This window comes from Phacochoerus africanus, chromosome 1 (genome assembly GCF_016906955.1).
Source record: "Phacochoerus africanus isolate WHEZ1 chromosome 1, ROS_Pafr_v1, whole genome shotgun sequence".
Classification (NCBI taxonomy): domain Eukaryota; kingdom Metazoa; phylum Chordata; class Mammalia; order Artiodactyla; family Suidae; genus Phacochoerus; species Phacochoerus africanus.
Window position 1 is genome coordinate 10,810,598 of NC_062544.1, and position 23,198 is coordinate 10,833,795.

A 23,198-nucleotide genomic window follows, 5' to 3' on the forward strand; every position below is an offset into this window, starting at 1 on the left:
TACCTGATTACCCCCCATGGGCATCTGAACATGCAACACCTGCCTTAAAAGGGCACTTAGGATTTTGACAGATGAAGAGGTCAGTGAGAGAATTCAAGGGTGTGGAAACAACACATAAGGAAAGCTCAAAGGTCTGGTATGACCACGTGGAATACAGACAGATGCCAAGAGTAGTTAATACAGCAGGAAAAATAATGGGAAAGCATAAGGCAAGAAAAGCAGATTTATATAACATCATGGATCCTAGTTATCAAACCATATATCATATACATACATTATACATTTTCAAAACACATAGGAAAAAATAATCTGTACACAACTACTTACAGACAGACAAAACAACTCTGAAATATTCATTCATTTACTTGCAAACATTTTTTGAGTACCTGTTATATGCCAAGCTCTGGAGACTGAAAGCTAATTTTAAACAATTTCTGCCCCATTTATTCCAGAGGCCTAATAGGAAAGACTACACAGTGCTTGCACAAAATTCAATCCACTTCTTGTGTAGCTGAGTAAATGCACACTTTTAAAAAGTTACCTTTTGGTTCTCCTTACACTCTCCAAGCTACAACACATAACAAGAAGCCATATAGAGAATACGTTATACATAATAAATAACATAAAGGGCTCTGTAGTTAGACTGACTTTCTTCCAACTCTGTACTGCACTGACTCGGGAAAGTTCGTTCACCTATCTGCGCCTCTCGTGTTCTTATCTGTAAAATGGTGCGAGTAACACCACTTGCCAAAGCTCCGAGAAAGACGAAATTGAATGTGTGAGGGGTTCGGAACAGAGCCTGGCACAAAAACGCTCACGGGTAACAGCCGCCGTTAGTACGTGGTGGTTGTGCGGATCATTACTATCGTTATTAACAACGATTTGTCTCTAGACGAACAAAATTCGCTCTGCCTTCTTCCTAGTTACAACAACAGGTGCCAAACGGGAGATCTAGAGTAAAGCTCCGCTCCTAACTTCTCCGACTTAAGAATTCCTGACGAGAATTCCCCACACAAGCGTTGCGCTTCAATAACCAAGGCGCTTCCGCAGTCTCAGCGCCCACCGCGAGGCGCCCGCCTCCCAGCCCCAGGCCTCTCCCTCCCCTTCTCCGGCGACCCCTGGGCCCCACACTCCGCCAGCCTCCTCCCGCGAAGCCCCACACGCCACCCGCCGCTTCCCTCACCGCTGCCACAGCTGCCGAGGGGCCGCTCCTACTGCCCCGGAAGTCCTCCTTCAGTGAGGAGACGGCCTCGCCTACCCGAGAGAACTTCCGGGTCAAGCAGCCTCTCGGGCCGGAAGAAGCTCCGCACCCGTCTGGTGAGTGAGGGCTCGTTCGGGGTCACTGCTGGGGAGCTCCTGGGCGTGCCGAGGCATGGGTTTGAACCTATGGGACGGGGTACGACGTGAAGGATGCTGGGGTATCGCTGCCCTTTTTAAGCCTGGCCTACAAGCGTTCGGCCATCGTATGTTTACTGAGTTCCTCTTCAGGCACCACTCTGGGCGCTTGTGATAGCCTGGTTTACGAGCGACTATAGCCTTGCTCACAAGTAGTTGACGTCCTAGTGGAGGAGGCCTTCCATAAGCAAGTCTGCAAACATGATTATCTAGGATGATAGTGAATGCTTTAAAGAAAATGAAACAGGATAAAGTGACGAAACGAAGCGAAGGAGTAAACCTAATGAAGATTTGCAGAAGAGTCTAAGAGGCAGAAGGAATAGCGAGTGCAAAGCCCGTATAGTGGAAACAAACTGAGCCAGGTCAAGGAAAAGGAAAAAGGCCACTGTGAGTGGAGCGAAAAGAGGAAGGTGAGACCGGAGACTTAAAGTGGCCAAATTTTGTAGGGTCTACGAACCAGCATGAGGATTTTGACTTTTTGGAAAGCAGTGGAAAAGCATTGAAGGTTTCTGTGCAGAAAAGTGACATGTTCAGATTTATGACTTTAAACCACTCCTGACCCCTCTTCAGAAAGATGTATTTCTTCAGTTGCCCTTGAGCAGGGAGAATGCATGAAACCCAAACTGACAGCCAGAACCTCACTGGGGGTGCCTTCATTATACAGATGTGAAAAACTGAGTCCCAGAGAGGTGAAAGGACCTGGCCTTTTAAGAACTCAAGTCTTCCAACTCCATTTAATGCTTTCAGAATTATCGTTTTAATGTCTGTATGTAATAATTGTCACTTCCTAAAACCCTTTGGTTGTTTCCTTTGCTTCCGATGGTGTCTTTTTAAATATAGGGCCATCGTTATCACCTGGGAGCATGTTAAAAATACCTATTCCAAAAAACCCAAAAACATTAAGTATAAAGTAGGTGTTTTTCTCTGGTTTTCTGTTGTAATGGAAAATGCATAGAATCGGGGGTTCAAGAGTTGAATCTCGGGAGTTCCCTTCATGGCTCAGCAGTTAATGAGCCTGACTAGGATCCGTGAGGATGTTGGTTAGATCCCTGGCCTCACTCAGTGGGTTAAGGATCCAGCATTGCGGTGAGCTGTGCTGTAGGTCACAGACGTGGCTCAGATTTCACGTGGCTATGGCTGTGGTGTAGGCCGACAGCTATATCTCTGATTTGAACCCTAGCCTGGGAACTTCCCTGTGCTGCTAGTGTGGCTCTAAAAAGCAAGGGGCAGGGAAGAAGAATTGAATCTCAGTAAGCCACTTTACTATGTCTTAACCTTATCTTTAAAATACTGCTGATAATATAGCAAAAAAAAGTTCAAACTTTTGGGTCTTAGGATTCTTTGACTCTTGTAAAATTTATTTAGAATGTCAAAGAGGTTTTGCATAGCTTCAGTCATCAGTATGCCATTTTAGATATCAAAACAACTTTCAAAAAAGTTATTAATTTATTTTAAATGATGAATGAATTACATGTTAACATAAGTAGCAGTTCTATGAAGACTATTTTCCCAGAGTTCCCATCGTGGCACAGTGGTTAACGAATCTGACCAGGAACCATGAGGTCTCGGGTTTCATCCCTGGCCTTGCTCAGTGGGTTAAGGATCCGGCGTTGCCGTGAGCTGTGGAGTAGGTCGTGTAGGTTAGCGTCTACAGCTCCAATTAGACCCCTAGCCTGGGAACCTCCATGTGCTGTGGGAAGCAGCCCTAGAAAAGGCAAAAAAAGAAAAAGAGTATTTTCCCCAAAAAAGTTATTGAACAGAACAGCATTGTTTTACATTTTTACAAGTTTCTTTAATATCTGGCTTATTAGAACATAGCTAGATTCTCATGTCTCCTGCATTCATCCTCTTGTGATATTCATTATGTAGCCTCCAGAAACCTGCGCCATATTGTGGAAGAGTGAAAAAGGCAAACAGTATTCTAGTTTTATTATGAAAATCCTTTTGAAAAAGTCTCCCAGACCCCCAGAGGTTCCTATACACACTTTAAGAATCACTGAATTACAATATGGTTATAACAGTCAAAAGATATATAGGCTTCGTTTGTAGGTCATTAAAACTGCATTCAGGAGTTCTATCATGGCTCAGCAGAAACAAATCTAATATCCATGAAGATGCAGGTTCAATCCCTGGCCTCACTCAGTGGATTAAGGATCCAGCGTTGTGGTGAGATGTGTAGGTTGCAGAGGCGGCTTGGATCTGGTGTTGCTGTGGTTGTGGTGTAAGCCAGCAGCCATAACTCTGATCCAGTTCAACCACTAGCTTGGGAATCTCCATATACCAAAAGTATGGCCCTAAAAAGGAAAAAAAAAAAAAAGCACATTAAAAACGCAGATGGCCAGACCTCACCCTTAGAGTTGCCAAATCAGTAAGTCTGAGTGGGACCAAGAAACCTGTGCCTTTAACAAGCACCACAGATTAAGTGGTCAGAAAAATGAAGTTTGAGAAAATCAGTTATAGGTAAAATTCACTCTAGAGTGTTCTGTCCACTAAAATTTGGAAAGGTCTGTTTCCACATTGTCGTATTTCTCCCTTAACAATTTCTAGAGCCTGAGACTGAGAAGTTAGTAAGAAATTTGTAGCAGGTATCTTTCTGGCTACCACATTACCTCCAACCCTCTGCCAAGGACTGAGTTTTTTAAGACTCTCATCGGTAAGCTAACAATCTTTTGGATAGGTAGATAGCTGATAAAAGGATACTGAAGTTTTAACAATCAAGTAGTCTCAGTGTGCTAGGGGACAGGGCAAAAGAAATTCATCTGACATTAAGACGGTAGAGGCGAGAGCTTAAATGTGAAGGCTTCTTGAATAAGGTTAAAGGCAAGTTGAATATTGTAGAGAAGGTCAGGTTTCCACCAGACAGTTGGTGGAGAGAGCAGGAAGTTTTGAGCAGAGGGAACGACCAGGACCGGAACTTTAAAGTGAAGAGTTATTCGGAGAAAATAGAGAGTAAAATAAGCTTTGAACCATGACGGGGAAGCTGGGAACATTACAGAATTTAAGCAAAGATAGGAATTGTAATCAGCTTGTATATAAGGAAAGTAAGACCTCGGAGATCATAGCTAGTTAGTTACAGAGGTATAACTAAAGACCAAATTTGACTTCTAAATCTTTTCATTCCTTTAGCAAGCAATTAGTGTGCATGCAGCCACAGCTAGACTCCATCGCCAGCTGCATCTCCTCTGCCACCTGAATCTAATTCCTGGAGAAATATGGATACCATAGAATTTGAAGTTTATCTCATGGATAGTGGAAAATAGCCAATAGTTTTTTTTTTTTTTTTTTGGTCTTTTTGCCTTTTCTAGGGCCACTCTCACAGCATATGGAGATTTCCAGGCTAGGGGTCCAATCAGAGCTGTAGCCACCAGCCTACGCCAGAGCCACAGCAACAACAGGATCCGAGCCACATCTGCAACCTACACCACAGCTCATGGCAACACCGGATCCCCAACCCACTGAGCAAGGCTAGGGATCGAACCCAAAACCTCATGGTTCCTAGTCGGATTTGTTAACCACTGCGCCACAATGGGAATTCGATCATGTTTTTTGTTTTTTGTGGGGTTTTTTGTCGATTTTATTTTATTTTATTTATTTTTTGTCTTTTAGGGCCATGCCCATGTCTTATGGAAGTTCCCAGGCTAGGGGTCAAATCAGAGCTCCAACTGCTAGCCTACACCACAGCCACAGCAGTGCAGCATCTGAGCCACATCTGTGAACTCACCACAGCTTATGGCAACACCGGATCCTTAACCCACTGTGTGAGGCCAGGGATAGAACTGGCATCCTCATGGATACTAGTTGGTTTCGTTACCTCTGAGCCACAATGGGAACTCCTAACCAGTAGATTCTAAAATTGCCTTGACTTTCTTGTCTTTGTGCTTAGGACCAATTCTGAGAAGAGCGATGTTTGGGACATCAAAGAGGTGTAGTTGGAGTTAAGGAGACCCATTTGGAAATTAAAAGGGTAGTGTGGTACCCAGGTAATATGAAAGGACTGTGACCTAGGGAAGAGACATTAGGACTTAATTGAAAAGCATCTAGGAGGTAGAATAATAATAATGGCATGTATTTATAACGTACCCACATTCATTCATCTAATGCCCACAACTACCCTATGAGGTAGTTACTGTTAATAATCTTATTTAGTAGATGTGTATACTAAGGCCTTTTGAGCCATAGCTTTACATAGGAATAGGATCAGGCACTCAACTCCAGAGTCCATGCTCCTGATTATACAGCCATGATGATACTGTCACTTTGATCTTGCCAAACTGGATGAATGGTGTTATGTGGCTATCATCCAAGCTACATACAGGCAGGACAGATCGATCTGAAGGTGAGAGTGAGGAGTTCTGTTTTATTTTTACTGAGTTTGAAATACCAGTAGGGGTGGGGTGGTTCAGACTATGGAGAGAAAAAAAAAAAAAAAGTGGTCAAGGAGATCATAAATCTAAGCCTGTTATATCAATGTCTTTGTTGTAGCTTCAGCAAATGCTTATGGCAAAAAGGATGAAAGTCAGGGATATAACAAATAATCCTGGGTTTGAAGCAAAGCTCCAGCAGAACACAGAAGGTGTTTCTCAAGTATGCTGGAAAATACGTCGACGTTTGAGCTGAGGGCCCAAATGCCAGTGATGAGGTGTGTTATGGCTCCAAGATACTATTGGGAGCATAGGGCTATTTTAATTAGAAACTTTGTGGAAAGTGGCCCTCAAAATGGTGATTTCTACTGAATGTTGCTATCCTTTTTATACTATCCCTATAATAATGCTTGAAGTGTAAGCAGAACAGCTTTATGTTCTCTGAAAAGGACAGAGGAGCGCTAACAGTCTGCTCTTCATTTGCTTTTTCTCCCCTTTGCCAATTCACAATGCCACTTTGACAATTTGTGGGCTGAGTGTAGGGGAACGTCTCCATTTTTCAAGTATAATAGTGCAGAGAAGAGTGGACGAATTGTAAATACATCTTCAAACACATTTAATTACAGAGAATGAAGCATTAATATCCTGTTATACTTGGAGCAAAAACCAATACCATCTGGACATCAGTATTTTTCCTCCCTTTGAGTTATCCCAGAACTATTTTTGCAAACAGCAGTTTCCTCAGCCAACTTAACATGGAGCCACGAGAATGGAAACCAGCCACATTACTTCCTTATTTACTTCTGTTGAGAATTGGAACAGAATGGAAATATTTCTTCTCTCAGGTTGGCAGGAACGGCAACAAGGCAATCTGTTAGGATGACAGCTGAGGCACTTTTCTTTCTCTCTTTTTCTTTTTTAATGATAAAACCAATATTCAGAATGGTTATATTGGATAAAACCATCTACATTTCTAATTCATGATCCTAGAAAAGCTTACATTTTACTCTACCTAAAAGATGAAAAAAGAGATTAAACTTGAATATCACACTTTTCTGTTACTTATGCTGGAGAAAGGTAATAAAAAATTCTGCCAAGTAACTTCTTCCACATGCATAACATTGCTCTTTTTAACTTTTTATAGGATGGCACTGTGATTTTCCCTTTTGAACTTTTTCTTCTTAGCCTCCAATTGTTAGCTGCAGCATTGAGAATAACAGGCATGATATTATGCGAGGTCCCAAACTTAAAAGTGAATCGCATTCCTAAAATTCATGAAATCCTCCTTTTTCTTTTGCATTCAGAGCACACTTATAGTTCTCTGCATTATTTCTCACACCGTCTTGTATATAGTTAAGCTGTTTCTGCCTCTACCTTCCACTTTAGTTTGTAAATTTCTGAAGATTTGGGACGGTATTTCATGTGCATGATGGGTCCCTGGCTTAGTTCAGCTTTTTTATAGTCATTACTTCAGAATGAGTACAAAGGTCATGGTCAGTGTAGTTTTTGTTATAAACTAGTTCACACTAACTTAAGTGAAAGGAAATGTGGTGTGAAGAGATAAGTCAGAGGCGTTCTGACCCCAAGGGTGATTTGTTTCCTCTTTTCCGCCTCTGTCATTTTGGACATGTACCTTTGCCAGTGCTTTCTCTCACAACTGCTCATCACCCTCTTATCTGCAAGTGGGTTGTCTTTTAGTAGCTCAGACTAGAAGTCATTTGTGTTCAGGTTGCCCATGGTATAAGTGCCAGACTGAGCCTGTCTTATTGACTGGACTTAGAAGGATATTATTGGCCCTGTTGCTCTCCTGGCATGAAATCAGTGTACCAGGCTACTCCTGCCACCTCTGACCTAAGAGCAGTTTTAGGGTGTTCGTAGTGTTTTTCTAACCCCTGTCTTGTAGATTTCTCTTAACTTCTAGTAGAGGCAGATGGTTGTCTTACAGGAAAAGAACCACAGATCTTGACCTCGCTGGCAGTTTATGTGCTGTGCCCCAGTGTAAGAGTAAGAGAGGAGTTGGAGGTGCACAATGAGGGTTGCCTGGTAGCTACAGCCACAGTTCAGTCACTTTTGCTGAACTTAATCTTTTTTCTCCCACATCACCATTGTTCCATGTCCATTATTTGGACATTTAGTCTTTTTTTTTTTTTTTTTTTTCCGTTCCCATCTGTGGCATATAGAAGTTCAAGGTCAGGGGTTGAATTGGAGCTGCAGCTGCTGGCCTACACACAGCCATAGCAACGCCGGATCCAAGCCACATCTGCGACCTACACCACAGCTCTCCTTAACCCAATGAGCAAGGCCAGGGTTCAAACTCACATACTCATGGATACTAGTCAGGTTCGTAACCTCCTGAGCCACAATGGGAACTCCTACACAGTCTTTTATTTTTGTGCTTTTAATTTTTAAGAAAGGTGAATGAAGATGTTTATTTACTTAAAAAAAAAAAAAGAAGTCATATTGCAGCCAGGAAGTAGAATTCTGGCAGAAGCTAGAGTAGCATGTGTGAGTCTCTTTCTTTTCCACTCTGAAACTCTCCCCCTAGCACCACTCTTGCGCCTACTTCATTTCCTATCCCCTCTCTCACCATGCTCTCTTTCCCTTCTCCATCCCTGTTGTCATTTTTCTAACCCGATTGCCTCAGCCCCTTGTATGCCTCCTCTTCCTCAAATGGCCCTAACCCATAGTGTCTCAATCCAGATTTCAAGAACAAGATTCTTCTTAGTCAGCCAATGGGTTAACTTCCTCCTGGGCCCAAGAAGGCAGGGCTCAAAAAAGGGAACCACGATGCCAGGTAGATCACAACAAAGATTTTCTACCACAAACTCAGGACGCATAAAAACAATGTAATATCGTGGATGGGCACCAAGGTCAGTTTATAATGGCTGTTTGATCCGTATAACAAAATATTTATTTGCAATGAGAAAAAGAGAAGTGTGAAATCTAAAAATTAAAGACTGAAATTGCATAATGGTGTTTCCCCTTTTTTGGAAATCCCCTTCCAATATTTTTAAATGGTTCCACGGTATTCCAAGTAAAAGTGTTTTATTTATCTTAAATAAGTAAACTGTTTTATCTTAAATTTTAAAATTTATACCTTTTGCTGTGAGGTATAGATTTTAGGACCTGAAAGGACCATCAACCATAATAATAACTAGAGCTTATTTAGTAATTACTCTTGCTAGACTCTCTTTTATATACACTATCTCATTCACACCTTTCAGTAGTCCTCTGAGAATAGATACTATTATTTTCCCTGTTTCAAAGATGAGGGGACTGAGGCTTAGAAAGATTGTCATTAGCAAAAGTTGCTGGTTAGAGTCAGAGCCAGGATTTGAGCCTAGGGAACCTAGTTCCAGAATCTGTACTCTGATTTTCTCTGCTTCCCTGCCTTTCTCAGAGGCCTGCAATTACAATGTTCTAGCTTAATCCAGAATGGAATGTGAGTGATAGTTCTCTGGTATTGCAAGTGTTCAGACAGTCTGGAGCACCATGAGTCAGGGCTGTTGTAGAGGGAATGAGGAAGTATGTTAGTCTCTCTGGATGCTAGTCCATGGCCTCTCTGCCTCAGAATCACCCAGGGAGCTAATTAAAAACAAGTTCTCTAGATGATGGTGTTATTCATCCTGGTCTGGAAACCCTGGACTTGGTAACCCTTTATTCCCAAGGTTATCTTCTAGGACAAGATGGTAAATGAAGACTTTGGGGGTTAGTGGTTGGTTCACAGAATGCATTTAGGCGTTATGCCTTTACGATCTTTCGAGATGACAAGTATTGTCTCTTTTTTCTCAGAGAATGTAAGTGCCAATAAAGGCTTGTGGGTGTGAATAATTCTATCCCTGTTGTTTAACATTCTTCAAGTTGCAAAGATCCATCACATACTTTGTCAGGTTTATTCTCCATCAGGAAGTGTTTATTGAACATGCGTTAGTTATGAACTATAGCAATAGAAAACACAGTCCCTGTGCTTAAGGGGCATGTAGGTGAGGTGGGGTAGACTGCCTGGTAGTACAGAGCAGCATATACCAGCTCCAGGTGAGTAGTGTAATGGCTAGGGCTACAGGGGTCAAGGAAGAGCCATCCTGCCTCCAGGTGTACTCTAAATCCATGTCGGAGGGAGAGCCAGGCCTTGAGAGGAGGCTCGGGAAAGCTGCACAGAGAAGGGATCCCCGTAGCAACACTGCCAGGGCACTATTGCCCTCTCACACAGAGCCTGTTCATTGCCCTGAAGCTCCTGCATCCCACAGCAGGGAGAGTGAGTCCATCTCTCCTCTTTCCAGCGTCCTCTGCCTTAGCTGCCTTGTTCCTGTTGGGGCCATCACCACCGCACAGGTGATCTCCCTCACCTTGCGTCTCTCAGTTCTTTGACCCTTTCACCTTGGACAAATATTTCCTTCACTCGCTTCAGCCTCCCACTTCAATTCCAAAAGTCCACCTCCAGTTTTGCTGTTGGTCCAAACTACACCCCTTCTGAATCAGGAGTCAGACCCAGCACTCCCTGGCCACCACCTCTCATTACCACAACTTAGAGCTCTTTTTCCTGGACATCTAACAAGTGACCCCTCTGCTTTTTCCCTGCTCCCTGCCCTTTACCTAGATCTGTCTCCCACCCTCCATTCCTGGTGTCCCTCAGGTCCTTTCGCACACCTTATCTTCTTGGGGGGGCTTTCTGTGACCTGCTTAACTGTCCATGTTGGGTGCTCCTGTAGCATCTGTACTTTCTCTTGGATAGCACTTAGTGTATTTCGTGTGTATTTAGTTAGTGTCTGTGCCCTCTGCCAGACTGAGCTCCATGAAGGCAGAGATGGTGTCTGTAGTACAGTAGGTTGGCACACAGTAGATAATCTTGAATAGATGAAAATGTATACCTTTAGTCTAAAACAGTGGTTCTAGTGGCATTCCCATCATGGCTCAGTGGAAACGAATCTGACTAGTATCCATGAGGACGTGGGTTTGATCCCTGGCCTCTCTCAGTGGGTTGAGGATCCAGCATTGCAGTGAGCTGTGGTATCCGACATGGCTCGGATCTGACATTGCTGTGGCTATGGCATAGGCTAGCTGCTACAGCTCTGATTCGACCCCTAGCCTGGGAACCTCCATATGCCACAGGTACAGCCCTAAAAAGACAAAAAACAAAAAAAAACCCAAATTAATAAAAAGTAAAATAAATTAATAAAAAGTAAAATAAAAGTAGAAAAAAATTAAAAAGTAAAATAAATTAATAAAAAGTAAATAAAAAGTAGAAAAAAATTAAAAAGTAAAATAAATTAATAAAAAGTAAAATAAAAAGTAGAAAAAAATGAATGAAATTTGGGAAATGCTGCCTTTGATGAAGGTACAGGGCCTCCTTATCAAAGTCCTGGAGAAAACCCGGAATACTTTTTCAGCACACTCATTTCCTGTCACCATTGAGACCCACTAGGCTAGATTAAAGGACAAAAAGTCACATTTGCCAGTTGTAGTGAAAAAGAATTTGGGAGCTTACACATATCAAGCCCAAGCACAGTGCCTGGCTTATTTCAGTTTTTTAATAAATGTTCTTTCCTCTGTTTCCACCCTCTACTCCCTCCTAACAGAGCCCAGGATTCTCCTGCTAACTTACAGTATAATCTTAAAAAGCAGGTCATGTGAAGTGAAGAGGTTAGATCAGATCACTTCTGAAATCCTCTCCAATGCCCAAGTGCTTTGTTTCCTTTAGTGTCATTTTAGTGGCCTTTTAGGGAGAAATGGACATAAGCATGTGTGTTACGTCTATCACGTAAAGCAAGGTATGGAGTTCTTTGTCTTACTCTAAATAGTCCATCCTTAAATTTGAAAAAGAAAATGAATTGTCTTCATTCAACTCTCCTTTCAAGGGCTGATGAAAATTAAGTGACATTTACAACTTACTGTAATTTAGACTTTAAGCAGTTTAATAGCAAAATACAATGCTCCATTGCTTTTTATGTTATATGAGCAGGCAGGCTTCATGCGAATAAATGTCATCTCCAAAACTAACTGTTCTGGGTCCTCCTAAGAAAGAAAGCTACATGTTTCATCCCATATTTTATAGAAATAGAAGATGACGTTTTTCTTCAAGACTCAGTATTTTGAAAGAGAAATCACATTGCTAGGAAGATGATCACAATCACATAGATTCCCAGCCTAGGATATCATTTTGCTTTTTATTCATGGTATTTTACTCTTAAGTTTGTCTGGCAGTCTTTCCCTGTAAGTTTATTTGCATTTCTACCAACTGGACCTTTAAGATGTCACTTCCTGCCATAGCTAATTTTGTAGACTTTGCTGCTTGCTTGCTTGCTTTCTTTCTTTCTTTCTTTCTTTCTTTCTTTCTTTCTTTCTTTCTTTCTTTTTGGCCACACCCACAGCATATGGAAATTCTTGGGCCAGGGATAGAATTGGAACCATAGCTTTGACCTGCACCACAGCCTCAGCAAGACCAGATGCTTAACCCACTGCATCAGGCCAGGGGTCAAACCCACACCTCCACGGCGACCCAAGCCACTGCATTTGGATCCTTAACCCACTGCACCACAGTGGGAACTCCAGAAATTCGGTATTCTTACAAACGTAAATATGCTGTATTTTGTTTATTGACAGTGAAGGAAAACTATTAAAATTATTTTGCCTAACATTCTTGCCCAAGAGGGAGGTTCTCTGGCCTTGGAAGACAATAACTAATTATGTATATGTAGTAGTACAATTTTCTTTTTAATATTAAAAAACTACTTCAAGTGGCCCTGCATTATTTATATCTAGTATGTCTGTATACTTGAATTACTCAAATTTTGAGCTCCATGGTTATGATTATGATGTTCCAGTTGATTTACATTATTGATATAACAGCAGATGGTAATGGTGCAAGTTGGAATAAAAGATCATTAAGCTAAATATTTTAGTCTTCATTGGCTCCCTGTTGCATGGAATTTGTCAGAGTGAAATAGAATCGCAACATTTCAGAACTAGAAGAGCCCTTAGAGATTGTCTCATCCAGTCCCTCATTTGACAGATGGAGAAAACAAGCCCAGCTACTTGCCAAGATCCTACAGCTAGTTGGTAGCGAAGCTAGTACCAGAATCTAGATCTGCCATTTCCCAATTCAGGGCTCTTCCTACCAGCTCCATAGAGATTTTTAGATGATGTTCTCTATTTCACTCCCTAATGTTTTGTTTTATTTTTGGCCATACCCACAGCATGTGGAGGTTCCCAACCCAGGGACTGGACTCATATCGCAGTTGCACCCTGCGCCACAGCTATGGCAGCATCAGATCCTTAGCCCACACTCCACGAGAGAATGTCCTCACTCCCTAATGTTCCTGCCAGTTATTTTCACTTTTCACTAGCTTCACACTATTTCTTTCCAGAACGTAAAGCCTCACCCCATTATGAGCCTGTTGGTTAAACTTTTTATCCTGCTTTCTTTTAGGTTGGTCACCATTGATATCTTTTAATCTTGAAGACGTCAAAATATACCTGGATCTATCATTTTTGGGGGGAAACTGCAGTACCAAGCAATCAAGGACCCACTGTGCTCCGGTTGTAATATAGAAGCTTTTGAATTCTCCAAATTTAAATAAGATTTTCTCCCATTTTCCCATGAAGCCACATTGTTGTTTATTCACTTTAGTGGTAACTGTTACTGTACCAGCTGCTTTTGCATTGGAAGATGTAGGCTTCAACCAAATGACCCCACTGGGAGTAAATCATAGTTCTTTCAATGCATCATTTCTCCCAAGTTTTGAATTTTCAACAGATTCCCACTCAGGTGATGATGTCATCATAGCCAGAGAAGGAAGTAGTGTTTCAATTGAGTGTCTTCTCACAGTCGACCACTATGAAGATGTCTATTGGTACAACTCAAAAGGACAGCAGCTGGATGACAGAGACAGAGGTAACTATTCCAGAGTATAATTAATCAAGGTTACTCATTTCTTATTACTTCTCTCTTTTGGTTTTGTGGCACTTTTTAACAAGAAATCTCTAAGATGAGGTACTATGGTACATACTTAAAACTTGTGAAAGGCCTGAATTATTATACCTATCAGAGAAAGCAAAATAATGGTAATTACTTAATCAGAAGAAGAAAAAAAAATAAAGAATGGTTAGAAATGTAAAACGTGTTCACATAATGATGGTGAGCTATTTTTTCTCCTCCTGGTGAGCAAATTTCCTTCTTCATTGAAGGTAGACTCCATCAGGGCTGTTGCATACAGCCATGCAGACTATGTACTGCACAACTCCAGATGCTCCACCCACCTAAAGTGTAATGTGTGTAGGAGGGGTAGTGGCCCTGTGTGAATACAGCAAGAAGGATTTGGGCTAGACTTAAGTAAACTTGTCATAAATAATTTTTTTTTTTTTTTGGTCTTTTTAGAGCCACACCTGCAGCATATGGAGGTTCCCAGGCTGGGGGGGGGGTCAAATCAGAGCTATAGCCACCAACCTACACCACAGCCACAGCAATGTGGGATCTGAGCTGCCTCTGCAACCTACACCACAGCTCACAACATGAGATCCTTAACCCACTGAGCGAGGCCAGGGATCGAACCTGCATCCTCATGGATCATTTCAGATTCGTTTCCGCTGAGCCACGACAGGAACTCCTAAAATTTTTTTTCATCAGAAGTGAGTTACTAAAAATATTGGAAGAAATCCAGGATGGTTTTTAAAATGGTTATAAAGATCTGTGTATAAAACTTAAGTCCCTCTGAGAATCAGAAGGACACTGGGGAGGAACTTTATAAGCCTTTCCAGTTCATTTCTTTCTTCTATACCTTAGTTAAAACAGGAGGGTTTCTCTTGCATTTCTTTGTTTCTCAGGGGTTTTTTTTTTTTTTTTGGATTTGGATCTTTTAAGAAGAGTTGATAAGGATTTTTTTTTTTTTTTAATTTCTTTTCCGCTGTACAGCATGGGGCCAAGTTGCACTTACATGTATACATTTTTTTTCCACTCTTCGTTCTGTTGCAATATGAGTATCTAGACATAGTTCTCAATGCTACTCAGCATGATCTCATTGTAAATCCATTCCAAGTTACATCTGATAACCCCAAGCTCCTGATCCCTCCCACTCCCTCCCTCTCCCCCTCTCCCCCCAGGCAGCCACAAGTCTATTCTCCAAGTCCATGATTTTCTTTTCTGTGGAAATGTTCAGTTTTTGTTTTTGTTTTTGTTTTTTGCTTTTTAGGGCCGCACCCGCGGCATATGGAGGTTCCCAGGATAGGGGTCTAATCGGAGCTACAGCTGCCAATCTATACCACAGCCACAGCAACACCAGATCCAAGCTGCGTCTGTGACCTACACCACAGCTCACGGCAACGCCAGATCCTTAACCCACGGAGCGAGGCCAGGGATGAAACCCGAGACCTCATGGTTCCTGGTCAGATTCATTTCCACAGCGGGAACTCCTGTCTCTCAGTATTAAAAACCATACCAACATGATAATGTGACCAGCGTGTACTTTAAGAGTGTTCTGCTAGGAAGATTTTTTTGAAAGGTATTAAAATACCTTAAAAAGATATCTCCAGGCGTTCCCTTTGTAGCTCAGCGGTAAGGAACCCAACTAGCATCCATGAGGATGTGGGTTTGATCCCTCGCCTTGTTCAGTGGGTTAAAGATCCAGTGTTGTTGTGAGCCGTGGTATAGACCAGCAACTATTGCTCTTATTTGACCCCTAGCCTGGGAACTTCCATGTGCTAAGGGTGCCGCCCTAAAAAGACCAAAAAAAAAAAAAAGAAAGAGAAGACATCTCCATGAAAAATTAATGGGATAAAGATTAGATTCTGGGATCCTCACAGACTACATTTTTGGAAAAGGCCCCTTATATTTTTTGGTAGAAAAATAGCCTAATCTCTTGGAATTTAAGGGTATTTGACTATTCATACTAGAATAGAAAACAGAAAAGCAAACAGGTGAAGTGTATGCTGGAGTTCCCGTCGTGGCGCAGTGGTTAACGAATCCGACTAGGAACCATGAGGTTGCGGGTTCGGTCCCTGCCCTTGCTCAGTGGGTTAATGATCTGGCGTTGCCGTGAGCTGTGGTGTAGGTTGCAGACGCGGCTCGGATCCCGCATTGCTGTGGCTCTGGCGTAGGCCGGTGGCTACAGCTCCGATTCAACCCCTAGCCTGGGAACCTCCATATGCCGCGGGAGCGGCCCAAAGAAATAGCAAAAAGACAAATAAGTAAATAAATAAAGTGTATGCTAAACATTTTAACCTTTTACAAACTAAGTGGCCACTAAGGGATTGAAGAGTTTGAATTTGAATGTTAGAAAGAACAGAGCTTCTTTAGAATATAGCCTATTAAGTCAGAATCTCCAGAGTGGTATCCAAATGTGAATTTTGCATATGATTTAGGGTTCCCTGTTTGGATCCATTGAACTAGATTCCCAGCCTCCTTTGGCTCTAGGGTCCTGACCAAACACATGTAAGATGTGAATTAATCAGTGTGGTTATTACAGACTGACTGTACAAACAAAGCTTAGATTAGAATGAGACCAGCCAAGTGGAATGGACATTTTATTTTTCTATTTTGCCTTTACTTTGAAAACCATTAACATCTATCATTGATGCTTTCAGCAGCAGCCCTGGACAACTGTATTAAATTTTATGGCTCTCAAGTCAGAAGAGTTTAAAGAGCATGTCAGTCTAGTATAAGGTTCATAAATCTTGAGCTGTTATCAGCAAGTGAACTAGAGAATTTAGATTGTGGTTATAGTATAATGGTTGACTAATGAAGTCTATGTAGTTCACCATACCATGCTTTCACAGGGTATCCTTTTCATAGTTCTAAGTTTATAGATCAGAAGCTTGTAAAACAATGACTATATTCATAGCCACGTGTTTTCCTCCTCTTTTTACATTAGTGAAGTGATGGCTCTTAAATATAACTGTAGAATTTAGATAAATTTTGATGATAATTAAAATGGGCATGATCCACAATACTTACTAATTGCTGTGTCACTAAAATAGTCCAGAATCCTAGAATCTCAGGGATGAAAGAGATCTGGAAGATTAGACTGTGAAGTGATGCTTAACAGCAGTCACCCAGCCTCTTTTGGGATACGACCTTTAGTCCTTGGGATTCACCTTCACCTGAGATTAGCCCATCTAGGGAGTTACCTGGTGGCCCAGTGGTTGAATATCTAACATGGTTACTGCTGTGGCATGGAGTCAGTCCCTGGCCCAGAAATTTCCCCATGCCATGAGTGTGGCCAAAATATGTATATATTTGGCTCGTCTGTCTCATCTTTGAATGATCTTCATAGTTAAAACACAGAGTACACTCAGAACTTTTAAAAGGTGAGGATTGGGCAAGCAGAACCAGGTTATTAAACGATATTGAATCAAGGTGGGGCTTGTGTTGAACCAATCAGTGTGCTTTGCTTTTCATAGTCATAAACTTTTGTATACATGTTCTGCCAACAAAGATACCTTCATATATGAAAGAGAGGCAACATGTTTTAGGTTTAAAACAGAAGCCTACACATCTTAAGGGCAACTTTATTCTCTCTGCCAAGCTGTTCATTTACCCTGACTTGTGAGACATATCTTTGGCTCATGCTTCACTTACTCTTGCCAGAAAATCAAGATATCATCAACCAACTTTTCGAACAAAACAAATTAACATGTGCAAGGCATGCCAGTTTAGCCACTTAAATTAAACAAATGCCTTAAATTGGTAGCGTTTTTTTAAAGTAAGGTTTTGTTTCTTCTTTAATAAGTTCTGTATTGAAAGTAAACAGTTTAAAAGAAAATAAAAATTACTCATACCCATTACCCCAGAAATAACCATTGTTTTATTATTTCTGAGGCATACCCTTCTAATTAATGAGACTGTATAGATAAAGATTGTGGTGTAGACACACATGTACATAAGCATCTTTTTTTAAGATTAGTCTTTTAGGGGCATTCCCATCGTGGCTCAGTGGTAACAAACCTGACTAGGAACCCTGAGGATGCAGGTTCGATCCCTAGCCTCTCTCAGTGGGTTAGGCTCTGGCATTGCCATGAGCTGTGGCATAGATTACAGACGAAGCTCGGATCCCACGTCGTTGTGACCGTGGTGTAGGCTGGCAGCTGCAGCTCCAGTTCAACCCCTAGCCTGGGAACTTCCATATGCTACATGTACGGCCCTAAAAAGAAAAAAAAATTAGTCATTTAACATTGTCAACACACCCGTCTCCCTGAAAGATTTCTTAACATCTAGCAATAAAAAGGCAGCTATGATAATCATTTGTGTCAGGAAGGAAGATCTTGATTCTGACTCTGGACATAAAAGTCTCCCCTGTCTTAACGTGATTTAAGCAAATAGCAAAACCTAATAGATGCGTTGATTTAAAGTAGTCTCATGAAAAGGTAGACTAGTGATAAGGCAGTGGGCATATTTAGTGATAGTATTCTTTATGCTGTAATTTTTTATTTCTGTTGGGTCATCAGGTGGAAAATGGTTGGTTTCTGATAACTTCCTGAATATCACCAAGGTAGCCTTTGCGGACCGTGGGCTCTATACATGTTTTATCACCTCTCCAATCCGTGCCTCCTACTCGGTCACCCTGCGCGTTATCTTCACCTCAGGAGACATGAGCGTGTACTACATGATCGTTTGCCTGATTGCCTTCACAATCACTCTCATCCTGAATGTCACACGGCTGTGCATGATGAGCAGCCACCTTCGTAAAACCGAGAAAGCCATCAATGAATTCTTCCGAACTGAAGGGGCAGAGAAGCTTCAGAAGGCCTTTGAGATCGCGAAACGCATCCCCATCATCACCTCGGCTAAGACCCTGGAGCTGGCCAAAGTCACGCAGTTTAAAACCATGGAGTTCGCCCGTTACATCGAAGAACTGGCGAGAAGTGTCCCTCTGCCACCCCTTATTCTGAACTGTCGGGCCTTCGTAGAGGAGATGTTTGAGGCTGTGCGAGTGGATGACCCTGATGACATGGGAGAAAGGATTAAAGAGAGACCCGCCTTGAATGCTCAAGACGGCATCTACGTCATTAACACGGAGATGGGCCGGAGTAGTTCACCAGGAGGCGATTCGGACGATGGTTCTCTGAGTGAACAAGGCCAGGAGATAGCAGTTCAGGTTTCTGTCCACCCTCAGTCAGAGACCAAGAGTATCGACACAGATTCTCAAGATAGCAGTCATTTCAGCCCGCCTGACGATACAGGATCTGCCGGATCGAACTCCAGCTACAAGGATGGGGCATATGAAAACTGCCAGCTGTGAGCTATCCCAATACCTACAAAATCAGCTCTCAGAAAAGGAACCTGTTTCGTGCAGGAAATAACATTTTTACCAAAAGACAAGTGGGGTTTTTTTTTCCCCCTTGTTAGTATTAAGCATGCTAGAAAATGAATTATTACCAAAATCTTTCTAAAGATTCAGCGTTTTTCCTATCTGATCTTTCTCAGTCATTTTCCCCAGCTTGATTAAATGATACACACTGAGATTTAAAGGAGCCTGAGAGATCAGTGTAATGGGGAAAATACCACATCAAGAGTTCATGGCTTCTCTTCTACTCATGGTTTTTCCATTGTTTAGGGCTGACACTTATTTGAGGCCTAAGTTTCCCCACCAATAAGCTGAGGGATTTGCCCTAGATGATATCTAAAGTCATTTCGAAGCCCTATAACTTCTTACCTGCTATCTTTACACCACAAAGATCTTCAGCCCCATTCTAAATAAGCCCTTCCCTAGACTTTCAGTCCCTTTTTATGGGAAGGACCAAGCTGAGACTTTATTCTGTGATTTGGATTCCCACACCAAAGTTGTGTGCAGGGGGTGTGGGTGTTTTTCAGTTGTCCTGCTCATGGAACATACAATTGTATGTGCTAGTTTGCATCTTCCCAGGGTAGCCCATGTCTGTGTTATGCAGATATCAGGGAGCTAACTGCTCATTAGTGAGCTGTTTTCCGTGAGTAAATTGGTCCTTTTGGGGGTCTCTCATGTCTTTTTAACTTACTGAGGCATCATTTAGCTCATTGAGCTGGCAGTGATTTCCCAACTGATCCCGCAAGTGAACAGTTTATTCCTAAAGAGTAGTGTCTTCAGTGTTTTTAGAATAAGAAATAATGTCAAATCATCTGTCTGATAAATTACAGATTTTGACATTTCTGTTAATAGAGTTTCTCAGGCTTTTCCTTTTTGAAAGTACTGGACTTTACAGGATGGTTCTGTGTTTGGGATGCCCTTCCAGGGCAAAACCCACAGCTGAATTCCTCTTGAGATCTCCATCAACACTCTTGCCCTCTGTGGTCTTACATACGGTGCTAAAGGATGCATGACTCCGTATCTTGTTTGTCTCGTTTATATTTTATTCCTGTTGAGGTTTTTATTTTTGTGTACTTCAGAGGTAGAATTCTGAGCTAGAGCTGCTTTTGTGGCCTTTCGGAGAAGCTCTAACCTGAAATAAGACTAGATACTGGCGTGTGGTATGTGTTACTATATTAAATATATAGATACATAGACGCACATACAAATGAACTAGATGTGAAGAAGGAGAAAAATTATGAACGATGCCACCTGATTCCACTGTGTATAATAAACACTTAAGACAGTATTTCTTGCCTGGCTGAGAGCTGATATAATGGAATTGTAAATACTCTTCAGAATAATTTCTTTAGCTACAGCAAGCTTGGCATCGTATAATTTTAAGAACTTGGCAGTGGAGCTCCATGTGCTTCACGTTTCTTCATTTGGCTTCTGATCACTGAAGCATTACTTGAACTAGAGGTTCCTGAGGGAACTGTTCAGAGGAGGTTTTATCAGGATTTTAATTTAAGGTTTCAAATGGAGGAAGGCAGGAAATTCAAAGTGTGACTGGATAGAACTCCTGCCTCCCTTTGTCAAGGCTTATCAGAAGTGATACATCTGCTCTGGATAGCATGAATGAATCAATGTGCAGTTTTATCAGATGGCATTACAGATAAAGATGATAATGCTGCCTTTTCTGTCTCTCAGGCTGTTTCCATGGAAACCTCCAGAGCCAAACAAAAGCTACCAATCATTTAGCCAAAGCTTGTCTTGGCTCATAGACCTGTATCTCTTTAAAGAAAACTGTTTTCATACATTTAGCTATGAGAGCAAGGGCTGTTGAACATGCCCTAGATTATAAAACACTTTTTTCCTTCCCAGGAATGTTTCTTTCTTTCCTTCCCAGAATGTTTCTCTTGAAAATTTAAAAATTTTCAAAATCGTTTGTCTGACGTCTGTCCCCTGAATATCCCTCAGAGCTTTAGATAGCACCTCCAGACCTATCCCAGTATAGCAGGTTTGGGATTTTTTTTTTTTATGCACTCCAGTATATCCTGAATAAATTATTTTAGAAACATAATTGTGACTTAAGTTGGTGGCCACAGTAACAGGATTACTTTGAATTTTGCAAGTTATGGTACCCTTGATAAGGAATTAAAATAGGTCAAAATTTAAGTGGAGTTGGTATTACTTTCTAAAGCCCATTTCTCACAGGAAGAAAACCACATTTATTAACATTTTCTGTAGCTAATCAAATACTCTTCATATGTAATTAATAGTCATGTTATCTTTTTGTAGAATCCTTAACCTTTTGAACTTAAACTACAGTCTAACAGTCTTTTGACAGTAATGGTGTAATTATCCTTTTGTCTCACTGGAGTTTTTAGTTAGTGAAAATGCCTTTACTCAACAAAATGTATTTGAAATAGTTCTGTCATCTTATTTATAAATTTTGTCTTGTATTGTGATTTAATGAACCTTATTGTCCTTATGAAATGAAATGGTGGCTTTGTGAAATAAATTTACCAAAAATAGACATGTAAACATTTTTAAAGATTCCTTACCAGCTGAAACCAGACAGGTCGGCATTTTCTGAGCTGAATGCCACTTGTTTATAGGCAATTTGAGAAGCCTATCCTCAAAGATGCATCTGTTCTGATTCTTGAGACTGGCCCAGTGAGCAGTTATCTTTCCTACCAAGAATTTCCTACCAATTCTTGAGTCGGACCCAATGAGCAGTTATCTTTCCTACCAACTACCTTGATATAAGTATCTTGAGAGTTGCTGACCTCGATGGTTGTGAGAAGGCTCCTGGCATCTTCACCTCACTTCACACCTATTTTTAAAGTCAAAATACACAGCTTTCCCCTTTGTCCTCCAACCTCAGTGAACCCCTTGGCACAGTCCTCTCCACGCCCTGCATGCAGTTCCACCCTAGATCTGACGTTGTATTCCGTGTCCCAGAGCAGCATGGGAGCATGGCATGCTTGTTTTCCAGGGCCCAGTCTGTCATAGGTGCTAGCCTTGTCTCCACACACCAGCCATTCTAACACAAGTATATCACATTTCCTGAATCACCATTAAGAGAGCAATCTTTTCTCATCTAGACCAGAAATGTTAAAAGTGCTAATAAGCTCCTAGGATCTCAACACATTTCATACAAGTAAATGAGTATTATTTGATATGGTTCAGATGATGGTTTAAATGATTACCATTTTAATTGTAATTTTGTTCTTTTTTTAAAGTTGTACTTGAATGTAATGTAGTAAATATTCAATGGAGTATATTTCATTTGTCCGAAGTCTTCTATAGAGATACACTCATTTTTATGTGTGATGGAATTTGACGTTAATGATTTTAAACAGGAGTAAATTTGAATTCAATGTGGATTCTCCTGTGGCTACCCATGTAAATTTTGCTTATATTTAGTAAACACCTATGTGGTTTTGGTGCTATGAGCCGCACTGAGGTGGCTGACCTGCCCAGTTACCATGAGGATGCAGCTAGCAAGACCATCCTCACTAGGCCCAAATACAGCTGAAGTAAAGTGTTCCTGGCAAAGGCAAGAGCTTGAGCAAAGGCCTAGCGATGAGAGGATTTAGCTCATGTTTTAGAGAACCTGTGATAAGTATATAAAGTTTGTGATGAGGTTTGGCACTGGGAGGGGTAGCTCTGGTAGGAAAAAATGTCTGCAGCGCCATGGAAGTGAAAGCAGGCATGGAAAGGCACAGGATCTCAGGAGACAGGCAAGAAGAACAGGCAGAGGTCAACTTGTTGCTGAAATGCCACAGACTCCTTAGAATGAACACCTGGCCCCTGTCTCCCTATGGTGGAAGATCACTGGGCTTGGAGGCCTGATTCTGCCACTAGCCATGTAACAGTGGGACTCTCTGGACTGCAATAAAGTGGAGGTGATACTCCTACCTCACAAAAGTAACCTGAGGATTAACTGTAGCAACATGTAAGTAAGCACTGTGCAAGCTGTAACATGCAATGTGGCCTGGGGCTGGTAATCACGTTGGTAGTGTCAGCTCTATTAGCACCCACATCCAGCTGATGACTGGTTGCATTTGAACTCAACTAAAAACTCCTCCAGATCCCAGTTACAATTACATTTGGCTGCATGCCATGGAAACCCAATTGTGGTGGCCTACCCAAATAAGAGGTGTTTTTTTTCAAATAACAA

At 41.5% G+C, this 23,198-nt stretch overlaps 2 protein-coding genes across 3 annotated transcripts in view; one reads left to right on the forward strand and one right to left on the reverse strand.

The window, feature by feature from the left end:
* The window catches only part of FAM114A2 (family with sequence similarity 114 member A2), a 38,975-nt gene extending 37,731 nt beyond the window's left edge, over window positions 1-1,244 (reverse strand). Inside the window, exon 1 of one of the 2 annotated variants that reach the window (XM_047772478.1) lies at window positions 1,184-1,244. The gene's annotated coding sequence lies outside the window, so the exon portion shown is untranslated. The remainder of the gene's footprint in view (window positions 1-1,183) is intronic. The other variant, XM_047772565.1, reaches the window with a different exon arrangement.
* A 29-nt stretch (window positions 1,245-1,273) lies between these two features.
* Window positions 1,274-22,298, forward strand: MFAP3 (microfibril associated protein 3). The gene is made up of 3 exons (XM_047772708.1): window positions 1,274-1,317; window positions 13,183-13,647; window positions 18,192-22,298. Exons 2-3 carry the CDS (start codon window positions 13,353-13,355, stop codon window positions 18,983-18,985), a joined length of 1,089 nt encoding a protein of 362 aa, XP_047628664.1. The 5' UTR covers window positions 1,274-1,317; window positions 13,183-13,352; the 3' UTR covers window positions 18,986-22,298.
* The last annotated feature ends 900 nt before the right edge of the window (window positions 22,299-23,198 follow it).